Source organism: Crassostrea angulata, chromosome 4, assembly GCF_025612915.1.
Source record: "Crassostrea angulata isolate pt1a10 chromosome 4, ASM2561291v2, whole genome shotgun sequence".
NCBI classification, from domain to species: domain Eukaryota; kingdom Metazoa; phylum Mollusca; class Bivalvia; order Ostreida; family Ostreidae; genus Magallana; species Magallana angulata.
Genome location: NC_069114.1, coordinates 7,562,736 through 7,580,938, shown reverse-complemented (window position 1 = coordinate 7,580,938; position 18,203 = coordinate 7,562,736). Strand labels below are relative to the sequence as shown.

Genomic DNA, 18,203 nt, shown 5'->3' with positions numbered 1-18,203 from the left:
ATAAAAAAAATTCTTTATATTTTTTTTTTAATTTCATAGATCAACCTTAGCATATGCTTTATAACTCAGAGAATTTTCATGGCCACTTTGGCATCACTTTAATAAGAGGTCGAAATGATCAGACAAATTACAAATAAACAAGTGTAGGTTTTGTTCGCTAATATTTCTGAAGTTGGCTTTCTTTACAATCAAAGCATAGCATGCGGGTTGAATAAACCATATTATTCGGGGGACGAAACCAAACGGTTTCCTTTTCTAAACATTCCCGTGATGCATTTTGGTTTGTTTTTTCGTTTGCCCAAAAATAAATTATTTTTATTTACTTTGAATATGTCTAACTAGGTCATATGAAACGATTTTTAACACTATGATTTTCTTTCATAAATATAAAGCTTGGTATAAACAAATGTTAAAATACGTGATGCAAGATTTTTTTGCCTTTGCATTACTGAGAAATAACAGTGAAATCTGAGCACCTGAAAAAATTCTTCCCCGCTTATCGTTCTTGATTTTGTGGAATTATGACGTCACAAAGACCCACCGATGTAAACAATGCATCAAAACTAGTGTTATTTTACAGTAGTTTATCGATTAAATTTTAGTAATTTTTGCATATATGAACGTGTCTTTCTTTTCAAATGAGATCATTTGATTTCGTAGTAGCCTACAGATGACTTAGTTTTAAGTGGTCGTTAATGAATAAATCTAATATCAGCTTCTCACCAGAGTAAAATCATGATGAAGATCCCGTACTGCAGTGGAAATTTAACGAAAGAAATGCTCCAACATTAACAGCTGATTAATGAATTATCCTTATCCTTTTGAAATAGAAACATAATTTTCTTCTTCGGTACGTATAATGATTGAGCTACATTTAAAGGGAATTAAAGCATTTTAATTGATTTGATTTATTTTATTACATAAAAAAGTATAAGGCAGGTCAATGAAAATGTTTGAGGCATTGTGTACATAGTTTGTATTTAAGAGCTGCTATAAAATGCCACAAAATTATTCTTAAATTTTATTTCTGACTTATTGATATATACATGTAGCAATATCTTTATATTAGAAAATACTTAGTGTACACGTGTATTAACGTTTTATTAAATTAGATCGCGGAAATATGGCATTTAAGGATTTAGAAATGTATCGGTAAAATAAATCGGTTGTTTGAAAAAACGAAAGAAAACATTGCGGTGAGATAGACGGGATCTGTGAGTAAACACCACACATACACGTTGTAAAGTCAAAACACCGCACATACAAGTACTCGTTTCAAAAACAAAACACTTGAAGAAATTTCTCTTAGACTTAAATAATTAGATGGTAACATATTTGTGAATTTGAAAGCGAAACAAACAATATAGGCTAATCGTGAAGCGAATGAGGCACCACGAGGCCTATATATAAGTTGTTTGGAAAAAAAATCTTAATGAATTGCATGAACGTGCAAATGGGAAAAAAACAATCAATTATTTTTGAATTTGTCAATTTCATTAAAAGATCGAAATAAAACATATATATACACGCTAATATTAAAATTATATTATACTTGCATGTGGATCTATGAAGAAAATCATTCATTCTCCGTGCAGTCTCGAAACTGAATATGTACACGCTATTAAATATAAACGCACACGATTTCATTTCTTGAGATAAAAAATACTGACATGGCTGATTATTGTATAATTATACAAGTTTTTATATAAAATAGTATTTTTTTTCTTTTAAAATGCTGCAAAATTACTTGGATATTTGTATTCACAACATAGCTTTATAAGGCTATTGGGTCTTACTGACGTCATAAGCAAGGGAGGTAAGCCGCGTAAGTCAATAATCGTTTTCCCGATTAAGTGATTTTGATCGACTGTGGCGCTCAGATTTTGCATAAAATATCCAAAAAACAATGTCAGTCTTATTAAATAGGCACTTATGAACTCATTCCCGTATATAACTCAATATGGTCAGGATATCGTTTCACTGTCTCTGCTGGTGTAAATAGGAGAACGTCCATAACTTTCGAAGATAAATGGTTTGTATAGAAAGAAAAAATTGCACAGTAATAACAAAAAAATTGGACCAAGCAGCTTTAAAGGACATATCGCATGGGTTTTTTTTCAATTTTCTACACTTATTTTAAAAAAGATACATTTTCAACTGTCTTTATCTGTGATAAAATTTCGAATCAATTCTGATCCCTAAAACCCAATAATTTCATAAAACATGAGTGACACATATGGGCGTGTCTTATAGCATACCTGAAAAACAGTATTGGCTGGGCCGTCTAGTAATACATAGCATGTGCTACATACATTAGAGAGATGTTTAAACGATCGGGCTTTGATTTTAATCGGTATTATTGCTAATTACCTCTTTTTTTACACCGAACAAACTATTGGAGATATTTACTATATGAACAAGGAAGACAAGAAATGTAAACGTCCCGTAATTTAGAAAAATCCTAAAACTAATGATTTTAAATTTTTATCATATTTCTAGAAGTTATTACTCAATTTCAATATTCTTCATATTATTAAGCTAAACATGCTTAATTCGCTGTAGGCTTGGAAGCAAACTTTGGTAACCTTAGCACTAAAAATCTTAAATTTTTTTTAAAAGTAATATTTTTTACAATAGTGCATAAGATTCAGGAAGGAAATACAAAATTTACTTGCCCTTTTTTACCCAGGTAGTAGACTGCAGTTGTGAATATTCCGCATTTATATTTTGTTTTTCAGTCTATTGCAGGAAAAACGACCGCAAAAATCTTGAAATACTTTTTCAATTGATATAGATTGTGTTTACAAAAAAGGTTCAACTCCATGCAGGATAAAGATAGTGCATTTTTTTAAAGTCTAAAGTTCAAGGAGTTTCGCGTCAATGAGTCTACAAATGATATCCTAGCACTAACCACTGCGCGTCAGGTCATTCTTTATCACTCAATTTAGTTGATATAAGGTTTTAGAAATTGTAGCAAAGTATAAAAGGAAGGTGCGTACAACAAAGCTCCAAAGTAGTCCGCAGGAATCTGTCTTTCATACAGGTTCGATAATATCAATAAATTGGTGTGCATTTTCGAAGATTAAGGTGACCACTACAAGGTGTTCAACGTATATGATATTTCAATTTCAGATGTTTTGGTAATAGATATCATAAATGTCAATTTTAGCTGTGATTGATCCTAATCTAAAGTTTATAATAATTTCAATTTATAAAAATATATTTGAATGTTCAAATCAAAAGTAGTCAATGAAAGTTGGCTTTCATATTGTATCTTCTACTCGTATAGATAGAGATTCGGGTGATCCCAAAGTAGAAGGTGCGAGTTTCCTGTAAAATCACAATAGTTTGACCAACACAAGGTGTAGAGTTCAGCTTGATTAAATAAATTCATTGATATACTTTATAGTAGGGAGAAACCATCCATTATATTGTATGCCTACGCTATTCCAACAAAAATATGAATGATGTCAAAAGAAAATATGTAAGCGTTAACAAAAACATAAAACTAATAATAAATATATTGTAATTCAGCAAACAATTGATGGATGTTTCACCAGTAGCACGTTGTTCGCACTTTTGAAGCAAAGAATGATATAACTTTATTTAGAGGAAAAGTGGTGAAGTGCCATGTCACACTGAATTTTAGTATGGATTACAAAATATATATCATCGCTTGAAAATATCAAAAGAAGATGGGGGAACAAGATAACGCAAATGCTTTTATCGTAAAATACAATTTCAAATTATTTTTTTTTTCAACCAAATATACTAGATGATGTTATATTACAAGTTTACAAAAGCAAAATTTCTAACTATATTCAGTTTTGAATATTCTAACAAACGATAAGAAAAAAAATAAATTTTAAAGTTTTGGTGGTATCGAACACACAGCCTAAAAACACTAGATCTATAATGTTACCTAATGTCTGATGCTCTAACCACTGGGCCATTTTAGTCACAACATACAACTTTGGGAAATGCTAAATGCAACCTCAATGACGAATTTACGGACGTAGTATTTCTCTAAAACGTTAAATTGTTGGGATAAAAAATGATATTTTTAAAGTATAGTGGGTCATTTTTCCACGTTTTTTGTTGATTGAAATCGGTTTGATTTCCTTTAAACCTTATATAGACTATGACAAAAATATGGAGCCCAGACCCACTCTATAAAAAAAAGACATTGAAGTTCTAAAAATGACCCTATTTGGAAGTTTTGACACGCATACGCCAGTTTAAATCAACCTATTCTAAATATTTAACATATCTTAAGGTTATAAATCAATATTATGGTAAATATACATTGTTTTCAATGAGAAATTATGAAATTTGTTCATATTTTAAATTTATAGTATCTTATTTATCCAGATATGGGCAGTTTACTCGCCTCATTCACCCATCTTCTTTCAAATAGTTTAGTTGCTCATGTTAAATAATGTTTTAACATCCCAAATCGGTTTCAAAATCATGATTCAATATTAATGTTGGATTAAATTCATCTTGGCATCAAAAATTAAGAGAAGAGTGTTTCATATTTTATAAATAAGGCATTGTTTAATGAGAAACATTTATTTATTTAATAAAAAAGGGTATTTTGAATGTCATTGTGTAAAAAGTTTTAAGTACATTGATCACTAAATAGGGGGAGGAAAGAAGACTCTTGATAAAAACTGTGTTTTAACTTTTTACTTGCTTTTTTGTCAGACATTACGACTGAGTTTGTAAACGTGTTTACAAAATCCAGACCTGTATGCTTGTAAATCTAAACGTGTTCATGTTGGTTTGAGAGTCTAGCTCTAAAATGTGTTATGCTAACGGTATAACCTATGTTACCTTAGCATAAATACTTTAAAGACATCACTCTACAGTTTTTTAAAATCTTATTTATAGATTCTTTGTTTTTAAAAATCAGTTTGCAATTCTAGCTCTAATTTTTTTTTTTAAAGAAACTTAAATAAATTATTATAAGAAGTAAATATCAAATGCTATATAACATGTAAAAAAAAAAACTCCGAAGTGTAAAACAAGCAAGCCAAAGGAATTTCTATTCATACTTTTAGATCGTTGAGATTTGATAGACATCTCCTAAATTTTTTAATTCCTTTTTTTTTTTACTTATTCTTTTATGTTACAGGGACATGATAACAATTAAAGCTGAATGTCTTAAAGTGTATTAACGCCTTTTAAAATTTCAAAGATAACTTAAACAGTATTTTGAGTGGCAAATCAAAATTGAAATGTCATGTGTCAAGTTACAAACATGATACTACGCTCACAGTTCTTAGTTGTGTTATGTAAGCAGGCCTTGTTAACAACGATTGTAAAAACTTCAATTTAGATTATGTCAACAACAAAAACGCAAAGCCTTGGTTACATACTCTGTAACAAAGCGATTTGATATATGTATGTATCTTGCTGAAGCAAATGACCTCCAAATGGTGGTCAACTATTGAACTATATTTTAGTATAAAGCATTTAATCATTCACCACGGAATTATAATGTGTTTTTGGTTTGGATTGAGACCATACAAAAAGTGTTACAATGAAAAAAAAACTTACTGTAAATGACAAACACGTCATGGTGATTTTTAAAGTCTGAAGTCAAGATCAGATCGGCCATTTATATATAGCAAGTTCAGATTTATTAAAAATTACGATAGATAGGTTATCACTTAGGTGTTTCTCCTTTAACGACCAAATTACTTTAATACTTGATAATCTACAAAACATACATGTAATAAAATATAATATACATGTACACCCATTAATTGTACAGCTTCATGTCTATATCAGAAAATCTAATTTTGATAAAAATTGAAAATATCGGTAATTTTTAATAAGGTTTATTTTTTAACAAAAAATTCAAACTTGATATACATAGGTTATTATAATATAATACACGCGTCAATGACTTATAAAAATATGATCGGCAATAATAATGGCATGTATTCAGTAGAACCTTAACCCAGCAAATGTGGCGGATCAACCGTACCAAATCACGCGTAATATGTACATAATTCATTCGACAACGCCATTTACCGTGCAACAATATGCAAACATTATGCAAATTGTGAACAATTTAAATCAACTAAGCTGTGGGTAAACAAGAAGACATGGGCATTATTTATCTTCCTTTATATCATTGCCAAAACACCCAAAATTACATCCTTCTTGGTTCAAAGCTGTACCCTCAGTCCTGCCTTTTGGCTACTTAACCCCATTCTCACATTCATTCTCACAATAACTTACAGCTTCATACTGTTGTATAAATGATTGTTTTATAACTTTCCATATATCTTTTATCGTTTTGATGGTAATATTTCTGGTCTTTAATTCAGAACAATGAGATTACCAGTATACCATTCACTCATGCATTTGTTTTCATACACTAATGAACACTAAATTAAATCAACATTGTAACCTGTTTGACATTCGTATGAAACAATATCACGGTCATTAAGGACCAATTAAACACCTTTACAACCCCCTTATCCTATACCAAATATGGGGTATTTCATAGGGGGATCATTTTATAAATAACCATGTTTCCAATAATTCTAGCAATGGAATATTTTTCGCGATCTCTTTTACAAAAAAAATATTTTTACTAATTATCTACAATTGCACTGCAACAATTTCATAATACACGCAATCATCAAATTTATTTCTTTCACATAAAAGTATGGATGCTTTGGGTGATTTTTTTTTCTAATAAATACCAACCTCCCTGATTAATGATTTAGAAATAAAAGACATAATATAATCGGAATATGAATTGATAACATTATACCAGTATATCCATTTAACATGGAAATGTATATACCATATATCCAAAACAGTAACATGTCATGTCAATGCATTGACATGAATAAAATGAATATTTCATTTCTGAGGACAACAGTTAGAATGATTTCAAAACTCCGGAATATTTTATCAATAACATAGAGTGAAAACATTGTGATTTACAAAAACAAATTTAAAATACATAAATAACGCGCATGCGCAAACTATATCATAGAATTCCAAAGTTTAACATAAACTTCGATAATAAGTGGTAGATCGTTTTAATTCTCTAAATGATTGATTCTCTGTTCACAGGTTCGAATCTTTCAATTCGTTCGTCGTGACTCGAAGTACTAGCCTGACTCGAGCTCTGACACATGTGTAGTTCGAGCTCAGAGAGTCTGTGTTCCACATCCCGTACAATAGGGGTACCATTTTTGCAGCCATCCGATCGTCATTTTCACAATATCAATTATTTTTCATTAAATGGCAAGTGAATTATTTAGGTATTTTTTTTCTCTTCTGAGATAAAGGTTTCTAACATACACATATATAAATTATCTTCTTTTTCTAAGCAACAAAAATGTATGTCTTAGTTCTATTTATTATCATTTATAAGGAAAGTGTTTTCCTAAAACATGTTTAAATTGTACTTTTTTCAATTGGAATCTTTTCCGTTTTTTCGGTCTTTTGACTGCTATTGCTTCGAGTTTTACCCGAGCTGCGGGATATCCTTTAAGGACATCCCAGAGATCCTGTTTGGACAGCCGGAATAAATCCGAGTAGCCCACGGAGCGAACAGAGGCCGTCCGTCGGTTACCGGAAGTACCCATATTTAGAATGCTGATTTCCTTAAAGTAACTCCCCGACTTGAGGGTAGCAAGCACCGTTTTCCCGTTGTCGCCTACCACGTGTAATCTCCCTCTGTTGACAATGTACATCTCCTTGCCAACCTCGCCTGTAAACAATAAATTGATCAATGAATCAATTTTTAAAAAACTTATGTTATCACCTGCTTCGTTAATGTGAATTAAGATATTTGCAGTATTGGAATCAATTTCAAAAAGATGTCAACAAATCTAAATTTGATAAATTTAAGTTTTATCACAAATATACGCAGGGTTATATTTCTTTGAACCATGAGCTATCAACAGAATAGCAAACCACAATGGCTTTTGTTCTTCACGAGGCGCATTTTCACGTTAGATTCACCTTTTTCGTTTAAGTTAAAGGCCTGCCTTCCTACCCCGAAATATCGATTTATAATCACATCATTTGACATAACTTTCAAAACGTAAAGCACCTATATATCATTTTTTTTTAATATCGACAAGATGTTACAGTAGTTATCATCATCGCTTTTAAATGAATTTTGCCGAATGATTCTAGAAGTCCCTGAGTCCCGGATTACTTTTTCTTCTTGCCAAAACTATATTTTTGTTACCCCATTAAATCTGTATTAAGGATGATCTCTACACCAAATAAGTGTTGGAGCATGCATTTGTTACTAGGCAAAGTAGTCAACAATAATATACCTCAATGTACAATACTCTGTCTTTTAAAGAATTTTTAAAATATCAGATTGGTTCCAGATAACCCTAATTTGTAAAAAATCTTTAAACATTTTAAAATGATTATGGAAGTGAAATGTAATAAAGTTTAGGAATAAAAAAACAAAACAATCATGAATGAAGTTTGTATGATTTTTATTGAAATCCACATAAATCTGAAACTAAATTATTAAAAAAAACATTTTAAGGTAAATTTCTGGACGAAATCCCACAAAAATCTGAAAATAAAAACAGTATTTGTTGGTTAAAGAGATGGGGGAAAAAGAAATTTAATGAAATTGAAAAATTAAAAGAAATACTGATTTATTTCAAAAATCTTGGTATGAAAGATCCTGTTTACAAGTTGTCTTTCTTTATTTTACATGGTCTCAAATATCTTTGGACCAATTTTTTAAATAATAAAAATCACGAAGAAAAATGACAAAAAACAAGAGGCCCATGGGCCACATCGCTCACCTGAGGAACAATAGGTATGATAAAATCAGCTTAATGGAGTCATAATACAAACAATCTGGACAATGTACAATAATACATGTAGATCCTGTATAAATAAAATCCATTTTCCCCCTGGATATTCTTATGTTTATAATCATTAGTCCCTTTTCTAACAGGATGATTTTATAGTCATATCACATGTTGAGTATTGCAGTTCTCAAAAAGATCCTGAAAAATTGTTTATATATGGGATATAAAGCTACATCAAACTCTGAACCTTCTTGTGAGGCCGTAGAATTGTCCTAACGCCAAAGTCTTAACAATTATAAAGAATCATCTGGCTGATTAGTTTCTGAGAAGAAGATTTTTAAAGATTTACTCTATATATTCCTATGTAAAACTTTAACACAACACCCCCCCCCCCATTGTGGCCTCACCCTACCCCCAGGGATCATGATTTTCACAACTTTGAATTTACACTACCTGAGGATGCTCCCACACAAGTTTCAGCTTTCCTGGCTGATTAGTTTCTGAGTAGAAGATTTTTAAAGATTCACTCTATATATTCCTATGTAAAAATTCGAGCCCCCATTGTGGCCCCACCCTACATCCAGGGGTCATGATTTTCACAACTTTGAATTGACACTTCTTGAGGATGTTTCCACACAAGTTTCAGCTTTCCTGGCTGATTACACAGGACGAAAAACCATCTTTAAGCAAGTCCTTAAAGGTGGCTTAAAGGTGACTTAAAGGAGCTTAAAGGCTATACAACCTTTAAGCCGCCTTTAAGTCACCTTTAAGCAAGTGCTTATAGGTCCTTAATGTCCAAACTTCTTTAAGCCACCTTTAAGCCACCTTTAAGCATCTTTAAGTGGCATTTACGCTCTCTTTACACTGCCTTTACACTGTCTTTAAGTGGCCTTTAAGTCAATATTGATCAAGCTGAACAATAAAAACATATATTAAATGTAAAAGCTCTTTTATAGATATGGGAGGGGGTCATCCGAGTGATAATATAATTTCCAAGGAAGGGGGGGGGGTGTTCCAGGCGGTTTTAATCGTCGCTCCATTAAACACAGATCGCTATTTTCAGCACAGCTCCGATGGACACAGATTGCCGTTATAAAATTCTTTATAATTTTTGGGGGGTTTCAAAATTATTGTAGGGATGAGCGCAGTCTCTGTATCTTAATATGTGCATAAAACTAATTAAAGTATGTTTGTTTCCTATTATAAATTAATCGGTGAAAAAAATCTCTCTCTCTCTCTCTCTCTCTCTCTCTCTCTCTCTCTCTCTCTCTCTCTCTCTCTCTCTCTCTCAGTTCTTCCGGTTATTAAACAAAATAAAGATAATGAACCAAAAATGCATGATTTAATTTGTTAATCGGTTTAAGGTTTGTATTTTTTTTTTCAATTTTCATTATTTCTAACTCTAGATCTGCCAGATACATGTTAAAGATGAAAAGACTCTCAACTGCCTTTGTTATATCGGGCAGGATATTACTGCTTTGTTTGTCTAGACATAGTTTTGTTCGTTTGTGTATATCTAATTAGAGTCTATTGTTTGTCCAACTTTAGAAAACCCCTGGAACTAACACAGAATATACAAGATATACACAACAGTTGTGTCGTGTGCCCAGGTGCATGTTTGTGTATATCTAATTAAAGTCTATTGTTTGTCTAACTTAGGAAAACCCCTGGAACTAACACAGAATATACAAGATATACACAACAGGTGTGTCGTGTGTCCAGGTGCACGTCAGGGTTTCTAAAGGCGTCGAATCTTAGTATGTACGAGTATACGATAAGTCTAATGAACAAAAGTTAATTTACGTCTACAAATTAACGATACATGTATGTAAGAGTAAAATCTTCAGGCTAATTAATTAATGTACCGGTGATCATAAATAGGGGTTGATTATTTAAATATATGTATAAGGGTAAATATGTCAAATATACCCGGCCTGGCACATCATACAATTGTATGTACAAGTCATTTGCAATTGCCACATGCAGTAAATACGTCACCGGTAATTGGTAATTTTGTTTGTTATAGAATTGATAGTTTATAAATCATGTACATACAATTACATGTAAATATTTAAACATATTGGAACGGCGCCGCGATCATGAAAACCGGGAAATTGCGGGAAATTGAACAAATACCCTAATAGTATCAATGCATTTAATAAAAGAAATGATTTCATTTTCTTTCTTACATTTTTTTAGCTATAAATAAGATGAACGTATATCTACTCGGTTTAAATTTATTAACTACATGTAAGATTAAAAGCCTACTATAGTGAACCTAACGGTTTCCATTAAGGTATAATATATTTTTGTTCACTGAAGACCAAGTTCCGTATTTCATTCTAAATACATGCATGCATGTAATTTATAAATTAGATATAATTGATTGTTACAAACTGAATGGTTTGTCAAAATCTTTTCATGAAAACGCATTCAATACAGTGATTCAATATCCACTGATATATATGATATAAAAACGCACATTTATATGTAAGTTGCCGTGGCGCAGAGGGTGTGTCGTGATGCTAGTAAACTAAGTGTCCCGGGTTCAATTCTCGCCGTGGCCGGTTTTTTTTTATGTGTTTTTTTTTCACTTTTCTTTCTAGAACAAAAACCGTTTTAATACCTTTTCTTTCATAAAGTTAATACAATTTGATGGAAATTAAGCACAATATTGAATTAAAATTTTTTTAATGGCTTAAAGGTGGCTTAAAGGTAGCTTAAAGGTGGCTTAAAGGTGGCTTAAAGAAGTTTGGACATTAAGGACCTATAAGTTGTCCTTAAAGGTGGCTTAAATGTGGCTTAAAGATAGTCTTTAAGCTGCCTTTAAGCCATCTTTACGCTTTCTTTAAGCCACCTTTAAGCAATACATATAGCTTAAAGGTAGCTTAAAGGTGGCTTTAAGATCGTCTTTAAGCTACCTTTAAACACCTTTAAGCTATCTTTAGGGAGGACTTAAAGATGGTCATTCATCCTGTGTTAGGTTCTGAGAAGAAGATTTTTAAAGATTTACTCGAAATATTCCAATGTAAAAATTCGAGCCCCCATTGTGGCACCACCCTAACCCTGGGGGTCATGAATTTCACAACTTTAAATCTACACTACCTGGAGATGCCTCCACACAAGTTTCAGCTTTCCTGGCTGATTAGTTTCCGAGAAGAAGATTTTTAAAGATTTACTCCATATATTCTTATGTAAAAATTCGATCCCCCCATTCTGGCCCCAACCTACCCCTGGGGGTCATGAATTTCACAACTTGGAATCTACACTACCTGAGGATGCTTCCACACAAGTTTCAGCTTTCCTGGCTGATTAGTTTCTGAGAAGAAGATTTTTAAAGATTTACTCTATATATTCCTATGTAGAACTTTGAGCCCCCATTGTGGCCCCACCCTACCCCTGGGGGTCATGAATTTCACAACTTTTAATCTACACTACCTGAGGATGCTCCCACACAAGTTTCAGCTTTCCTGGCTGATTAGTTTCCCAGAAAAAGATTTTTAAAGATTTACTCTATATATTCCTATGTAAAACTTCGAGCCCCCATTGTGGCCCCACCCTACATCCAGGGGTCATGATTTTCACAACTTTGAATTGACACTTCTTGAGGATGTTTCCACACAAGTTTCAGCTTTCCTGGCTGATTAGTTTCTGAGAAGAAGATTTTTAAAGATTTACTCTATATATTCCTATGTAAAACTTCGACCTCCCATTGTGGCCCCACCCTACCCCCGGGGGTCATGAATTTCACAACTTTTAATCTACACTACCTGAGGATGCTTCCACACAAGTTTCAGCTTTCCTGGTTTTCTGGTTCTTGAGAAGAAGATTTTTGAAAATATCTCGAAATTTTTCATTAATTTCTAATTATCTCCCCTTGAAAACGGATGTGGCCCTTAATTTTCACAACTTTGAATCCGCTTTGCCTAAGAATGATTTGTGCCAAGTTTGGTTGAAATTGGCCCAGTAGTTCTTGAGAAGATGTTGAAAATGTGAAAAGTTTACGGACAGACGGACAGACGGACGACAGACAAAATGTGATCAGAATAGCTCACTTGAGCTTTCAGCTCAGGTGAGCTAAAAACAGCAATAAGAAACCAACACTATGCTAAATATGTAGATATAAGGTTAGTAGTGCTTATGATAATGTCTGAATCTGAAAAATTATATTTTTGATGAATGCATTATAGATATATATTTTAATAAATCTTTGAGACAAAAAGTTAGTACTCTATTTCTTTTTCATTTTCATGTACCAAAGTAATTATAAACAACAACCATACGCATTTTAATACATACATTTAATTTCCATTGTGATAAACATGTACGTGTGGAAATGAAAAAAAATGCTCATTTTAAGAATTCTTTGATTCCCTAATCTGGCTTAAAATCCGGGCTTTCACTGCTTTTGCTACCCAGCTATATCTATTTAAATGCAAGTCTTTTACTGCAACTGTTTTAAATTTGGAAAGTTAGGATCAATTCAAAAGATCGTACCAGCGTACTACAGTACTTTAATTTTAGTTTATCATGTATATTAATCATACATATATAGTTTAAGTCAAAATATTATATCTGCTTACCTTTATCGATAATCCGTCGCATATGTATGATCAACTGTTGCAGATGACATGACACAATTGTATTGCCAATAGCAGGGAAACAGTATATTATTTAGGTATCACGTTTTCCGTACAAAACAGCTTATAATCAATATTAGTTGAAACCCTTAACCACGAGGTAAATTGAGATATTTTTTAGGTATTGGTGATTTCATTCCTATATCATCTCCCTCGTTAGAAGAGTTCAATTAAATGGTGTATAGCTATTTTGTACCACAACATAATGTTATCAATCCGGAACAAAATGGCGTTTAAAACGGAAGTCATACATGTTGTGACGATTTAGCCTTCCACCTTAATTCAGATCAGGTGACTCTTAAATGCTCAAACTTCAATCGCTCGAAGTTGGTGATCGCTTGTAGTGAATCTCCCTTCCCGATATTTTCCTTATTTAACAAAGCAAATTTATTCTTGATTTCTCGAATTCTTGATCTCATGAAGTCAAAATGCAGTCCCGTTATTCAAAATCTTGTGTTTACTTGATACTTCGTACTTGCTGTGTATATGCAAGTATTGCCTTATTTACACCTATACTTGGTCATTTAAATGGCCCCAGATGTAAGACGGATTACCCTTGTAACGGGATGTTTATTCAGGCAACGCTTTTCTTGCAAAGTAATTATTGTTCAATGATTGACCATACCGGTGCCGTATCTATGCATGTGTAATAAACACCGACCGTCTTGGCATAATTTGGAGATGCAGTAAAAAATGACAAATTATTTATTTGTCTTTATGATTTAAAGTCAAAGTCTTAGCTTAATGAAATATAAAACTGATATTATAACGGTTATTGCTGAACAAGTTCTTACAGCTTGTGAAGTATCAGTATTGTGGGGGATACGCATTGCCTATGTTTTACGACAAATAATTTCGCAGTCCAGTTGTACTTACTATTGAGCAATTTGTTCATTATATCATGCCCAAAATAAAAAATAAACTTTACTCAATATTTGTTTCTATTTAGTTTTCAAAATATCCAGATATGTATATTCAACTGAAAAAAGAACTGGTTAAAGTAAATGCGTGAGGTTAGCACTAAAATAAAACTTTAATCATCAAAGCAATAAGGTTATGTTTGCACTCAAATAATTGCAGTATCATAGCAGCCGAAAAGACTTAATTCAAAGCCCGTCAATCAGCCCCGAATATTCAAAAATCTTAAAAACAGGAACTCTTGATCACTTTAAGTTTGTCCTACGTCATAAGAACTTCGACCAATCGAGAATCAGTTGTAACTATAATTGTTATACAGTTTACATCGATTTTGATGTTGTTGGTGACATTTGAATAAAAGCTGTGGACTTGGTAAACAACAATGTGATGTAGGCTGTTTTATTCCATTGTTAGACAATCGGCCATTGGTCATTGTAATCATTTCCATCAAGATTTGTCTTTTGTTTGAGCTATCCGTGCATATTTCAGTTGAAACCAGCGTCATTCTAATATCATTTGATGCAAGAAAAGATTAATCCATCCTACCGAAAGTCCAAAGTCCGATTAAAATGGTTTAATTCGCCATTTTATAAAGTGTTTCAGGTACGATAAATTGTTTCATTATTTCTTGAAAGAGTTGATATAAAATTTATTGTTTACTAAATATTCGTTTTATTTGCACTCACTGGCAGTATATGACGTCAGAACTGACGCTTTTTTGGAATTCAATCAAAATCAGTGATTTATTGACAGTTTTCTTATATGTTTTCAAATGGTTATACATTGCAACGCTTTGAACAAGAACGAATATGTTGTCAATTATAAATGACATGTGGTGATAACGAACACTGTTCAAAATCAAAAGTCGAAAGAAAAAATTAAGACAGGAGAGGGCAACATCTATAAAATTAGAAGTAGGATCAGGTGCCATGAAGGAGTGAGCATATTCTGATGATCAGTCACACCCGCCGTGTGCTCTTTTTCGTAATTAGAAAAAAAGAAAACTGGGAACAATTAGGTGATTACATGTAATTATTGTCTAACAACAAGTATGAAAAACATCAATCAGCGTGCGACTTAGTGAAAGATTTAATTTGTTGACAATGTTGTTGTATCAACCATAGAACTTTGGTTCAGCCTGTTTCACCTGTATAACTTTATATCGGACAATGATATTTAATTATTTTCTTTACTAACTCTTTTTAACAATATGGAAAAAAATATTTCTCGCCAGAGCATGGTTGCTTCGTATTTTGTTTATAATTGTATATGTTGATAAAATGGCATGACAATACACTTGCGAGAAATGACACTCGACGAGGAATGGTCGCACGTCAGATAAAAGCAGCAAAATGTTCTGTATACAATATGTGTATATAACTCTAATATTTGTATAATTAATGTGTAAAGAATAAAGAAAGAAGTCAATTTTAACTACAATCACTGCAGAGGAAGATGAAAGATAAAATGACATTCGCAGAGGTTTTATTTAGAAATAACATCACCAGTGTTAAAGAAGGATTTTTTTCGGCTAGAACAAATGAAATTATGTAAATGTACATGTACAGAATATGGACATTTTCAAAGATGAAAACTCTATTTTCCTCACTGAATTTATCCAGGGTGTTAAAACCAACTTTTTGAAAACATAATAAAAGACTAGATTTTGAGGAACTGTTTAGTACTCTTACCAAGGAGAGTTTGTAACAGTTTGCGACCATGACCATGTCCACAATACTGCTGGTAACCTTTTTTTTTACTGAAAATGTGCACTGAAGACAAATTTTTAAAGAATATAACATTAGACTTAGAAAGGGCAAATGAAATTGATAGAGATTTGGATCATTATAATTTGTCTGTAGAAAAACGTTTTGTCAGAAAATGGTTTATTGATAATTATTCAAATTTAAAAAACGTCATGGAATTAGACTTTGCTCTAAATTGATTTCATAAATCCTATGTTTAACTGAAAAAAAATACGACGAACTCGGACCTGTTTTCAAATCCTTTTTTTTAATTTGTGGTCTGTTTCTTCATATCACAAAACAAATGTTGACTGTGCTTCTGGGCAACATGTTGCCCTCAATCCCAGTCGATATTTGTATAATGCTTTGAACCTCCTTGGAATTTCTTAGTTTTATCGTTACATGAATATTATTCTCACTTCTGACCATAGCTGGACATCATTTATAATAAATAAAGGGAAATAAACAATATATATAAGAGCTAATGGCCAATATCAGACCAATATATCTTTACACTGAGCTCTTCATTTTAAGGAGATCAACAGAGTCTAAAAATGGCGACAACTATCCAGCCCTTTCAAAAAAGAGATGTATTTTCAAATGTAAAAACAAGTATAATTGAAATATGAATTTTAAATTATATTCATGATGAAACAAAATTTACAAATAGTATCAAATACATGCGAACTTATGGTTATACAGCTAAATAAAATAGGGTTTATTTTGTTATAATTATAGGTAAAAGGGAGATCAATCAAATATTATTCATCTGAATGTTTTGAAAAACTAGTTGACTGTGGTGTTCTATGGAGGGTTGGTAATTAGCTCTATGCGGAATCAGTCTGCTCAGCAATGTTATCCAAACTCCCTGGGAATAATTGCGATAATTACAGGTCATTGGATCACATCGCTTACATGAGGAACAATAGGTATGATAAAATTAGCGTAATAGAGTAATAATACAAAATATCTGGACAATGTAATATGATTCAAGAAGATCCTGTATGAATAAAAATCTATCTCCCTGGATATTCTTCCTTTTATAATCAGGTCCCTTTTCTAACAAGATTTTATAGTCATATAACATATTACATGTTGAGCGTTGCAGTTTTCAAAGTATCCTGAGAAATTGTTTATATGTGGGATATAAACCTACAACAAACTCTGAACCCCTTGTAAGGCCCTCGAATCGTCCAAAGTTTAAACAACAATATTTCAAAATGCTTGCATATAACTAAAACTATATATTATCAATTCAGTTTTTATGAATAATTGAATTGTTTTAATTGAAATATTTGTACAAAATTTGCTAAAAAATAAAATTAATCAGTCCAAAATTAGGACAGGGTTTTATGCGCTCTAAATTGCAGGTTTTTAACGTGTAGAAATCGTCAAAGTACCCAATTTGTCCATCCAAATTGTTTTCACACTGGTTTGAAACAACTGCATTTTTAGATAAATTACAGCATCTTAAAGGGTAAGGAATAGCAAAATTATAGACTTTAGCAGACTTGCTTAATTAGATGATACATATTGAGATACATATTAAGGGCTTTACAGATAGATTCTGAGCTACTGGTAATTATTTAGGGTACATGAAGAAGATTAGGTTTTCGGAATAGGTTAAAGATTTGGGAACATGTGTATTTTAATAGCTATATCTGTGTTATTGCTGTGTATTTAAATAGCTATATCTGTGTTATTGCTGTGTATTATAATAGCTATATCTGTGTTATTGCTGTGTATTTTAATAGCTATATCTGTGTTATTGCTGTGTATTTTAATAGCTATATCTGTGTTATTGCTGTGTATTTTAATAGCTATATCTGTGTTATTGCTGTGTATTTTAATAGCTATATCTGTGTTATTGCTGTGTATTATAATAGCTATATCTGTGTTATTGCTGTGTATTATAATAGCTATATCTGTGTTATCGCTGTGTATTTTAATAGCTATATCTGTGTTATTGCTGTGTATTATAATAGCTATATCTGTGTTATCGCTGTGTATTTTAATAGCTATATCTGTGTAATTGCTGTGTATTATAATAGCTATATCTGTGTTATCGCTGTGTATTT

At 32.0% G+C, this 18,203-nt stretch overlaps 1 protein-coding gene across 1 annotated transcript in view; it reads right to left on the bottom strand.

The window, feature by feature from the left end:
* Positions 1-3,246: 3,246 nt before the first annotated feature.
* LOC128180618 (uncharacterized) overlaps positions 3,247-18,203 on the bottom strand; it is a 37,098-nt gene continuing 22,141 nt past the window's right edge. Inside the window, exons 10-11 of the mRNA XM_052848752.1 lie at positions 7,503-7,744; positions 3,247-3,330 (exon numbers count right to left, since the gene is read on the bottom strand). Of these exons, the coding sequence (XP_052704712.1) occupies positions 3,247-3,330; positions 7,503-7,744 (326 nt within the window). The remainder of the gene's footprint in view (positions 3,331-7,502; positions 7,745-18,203) is intronic.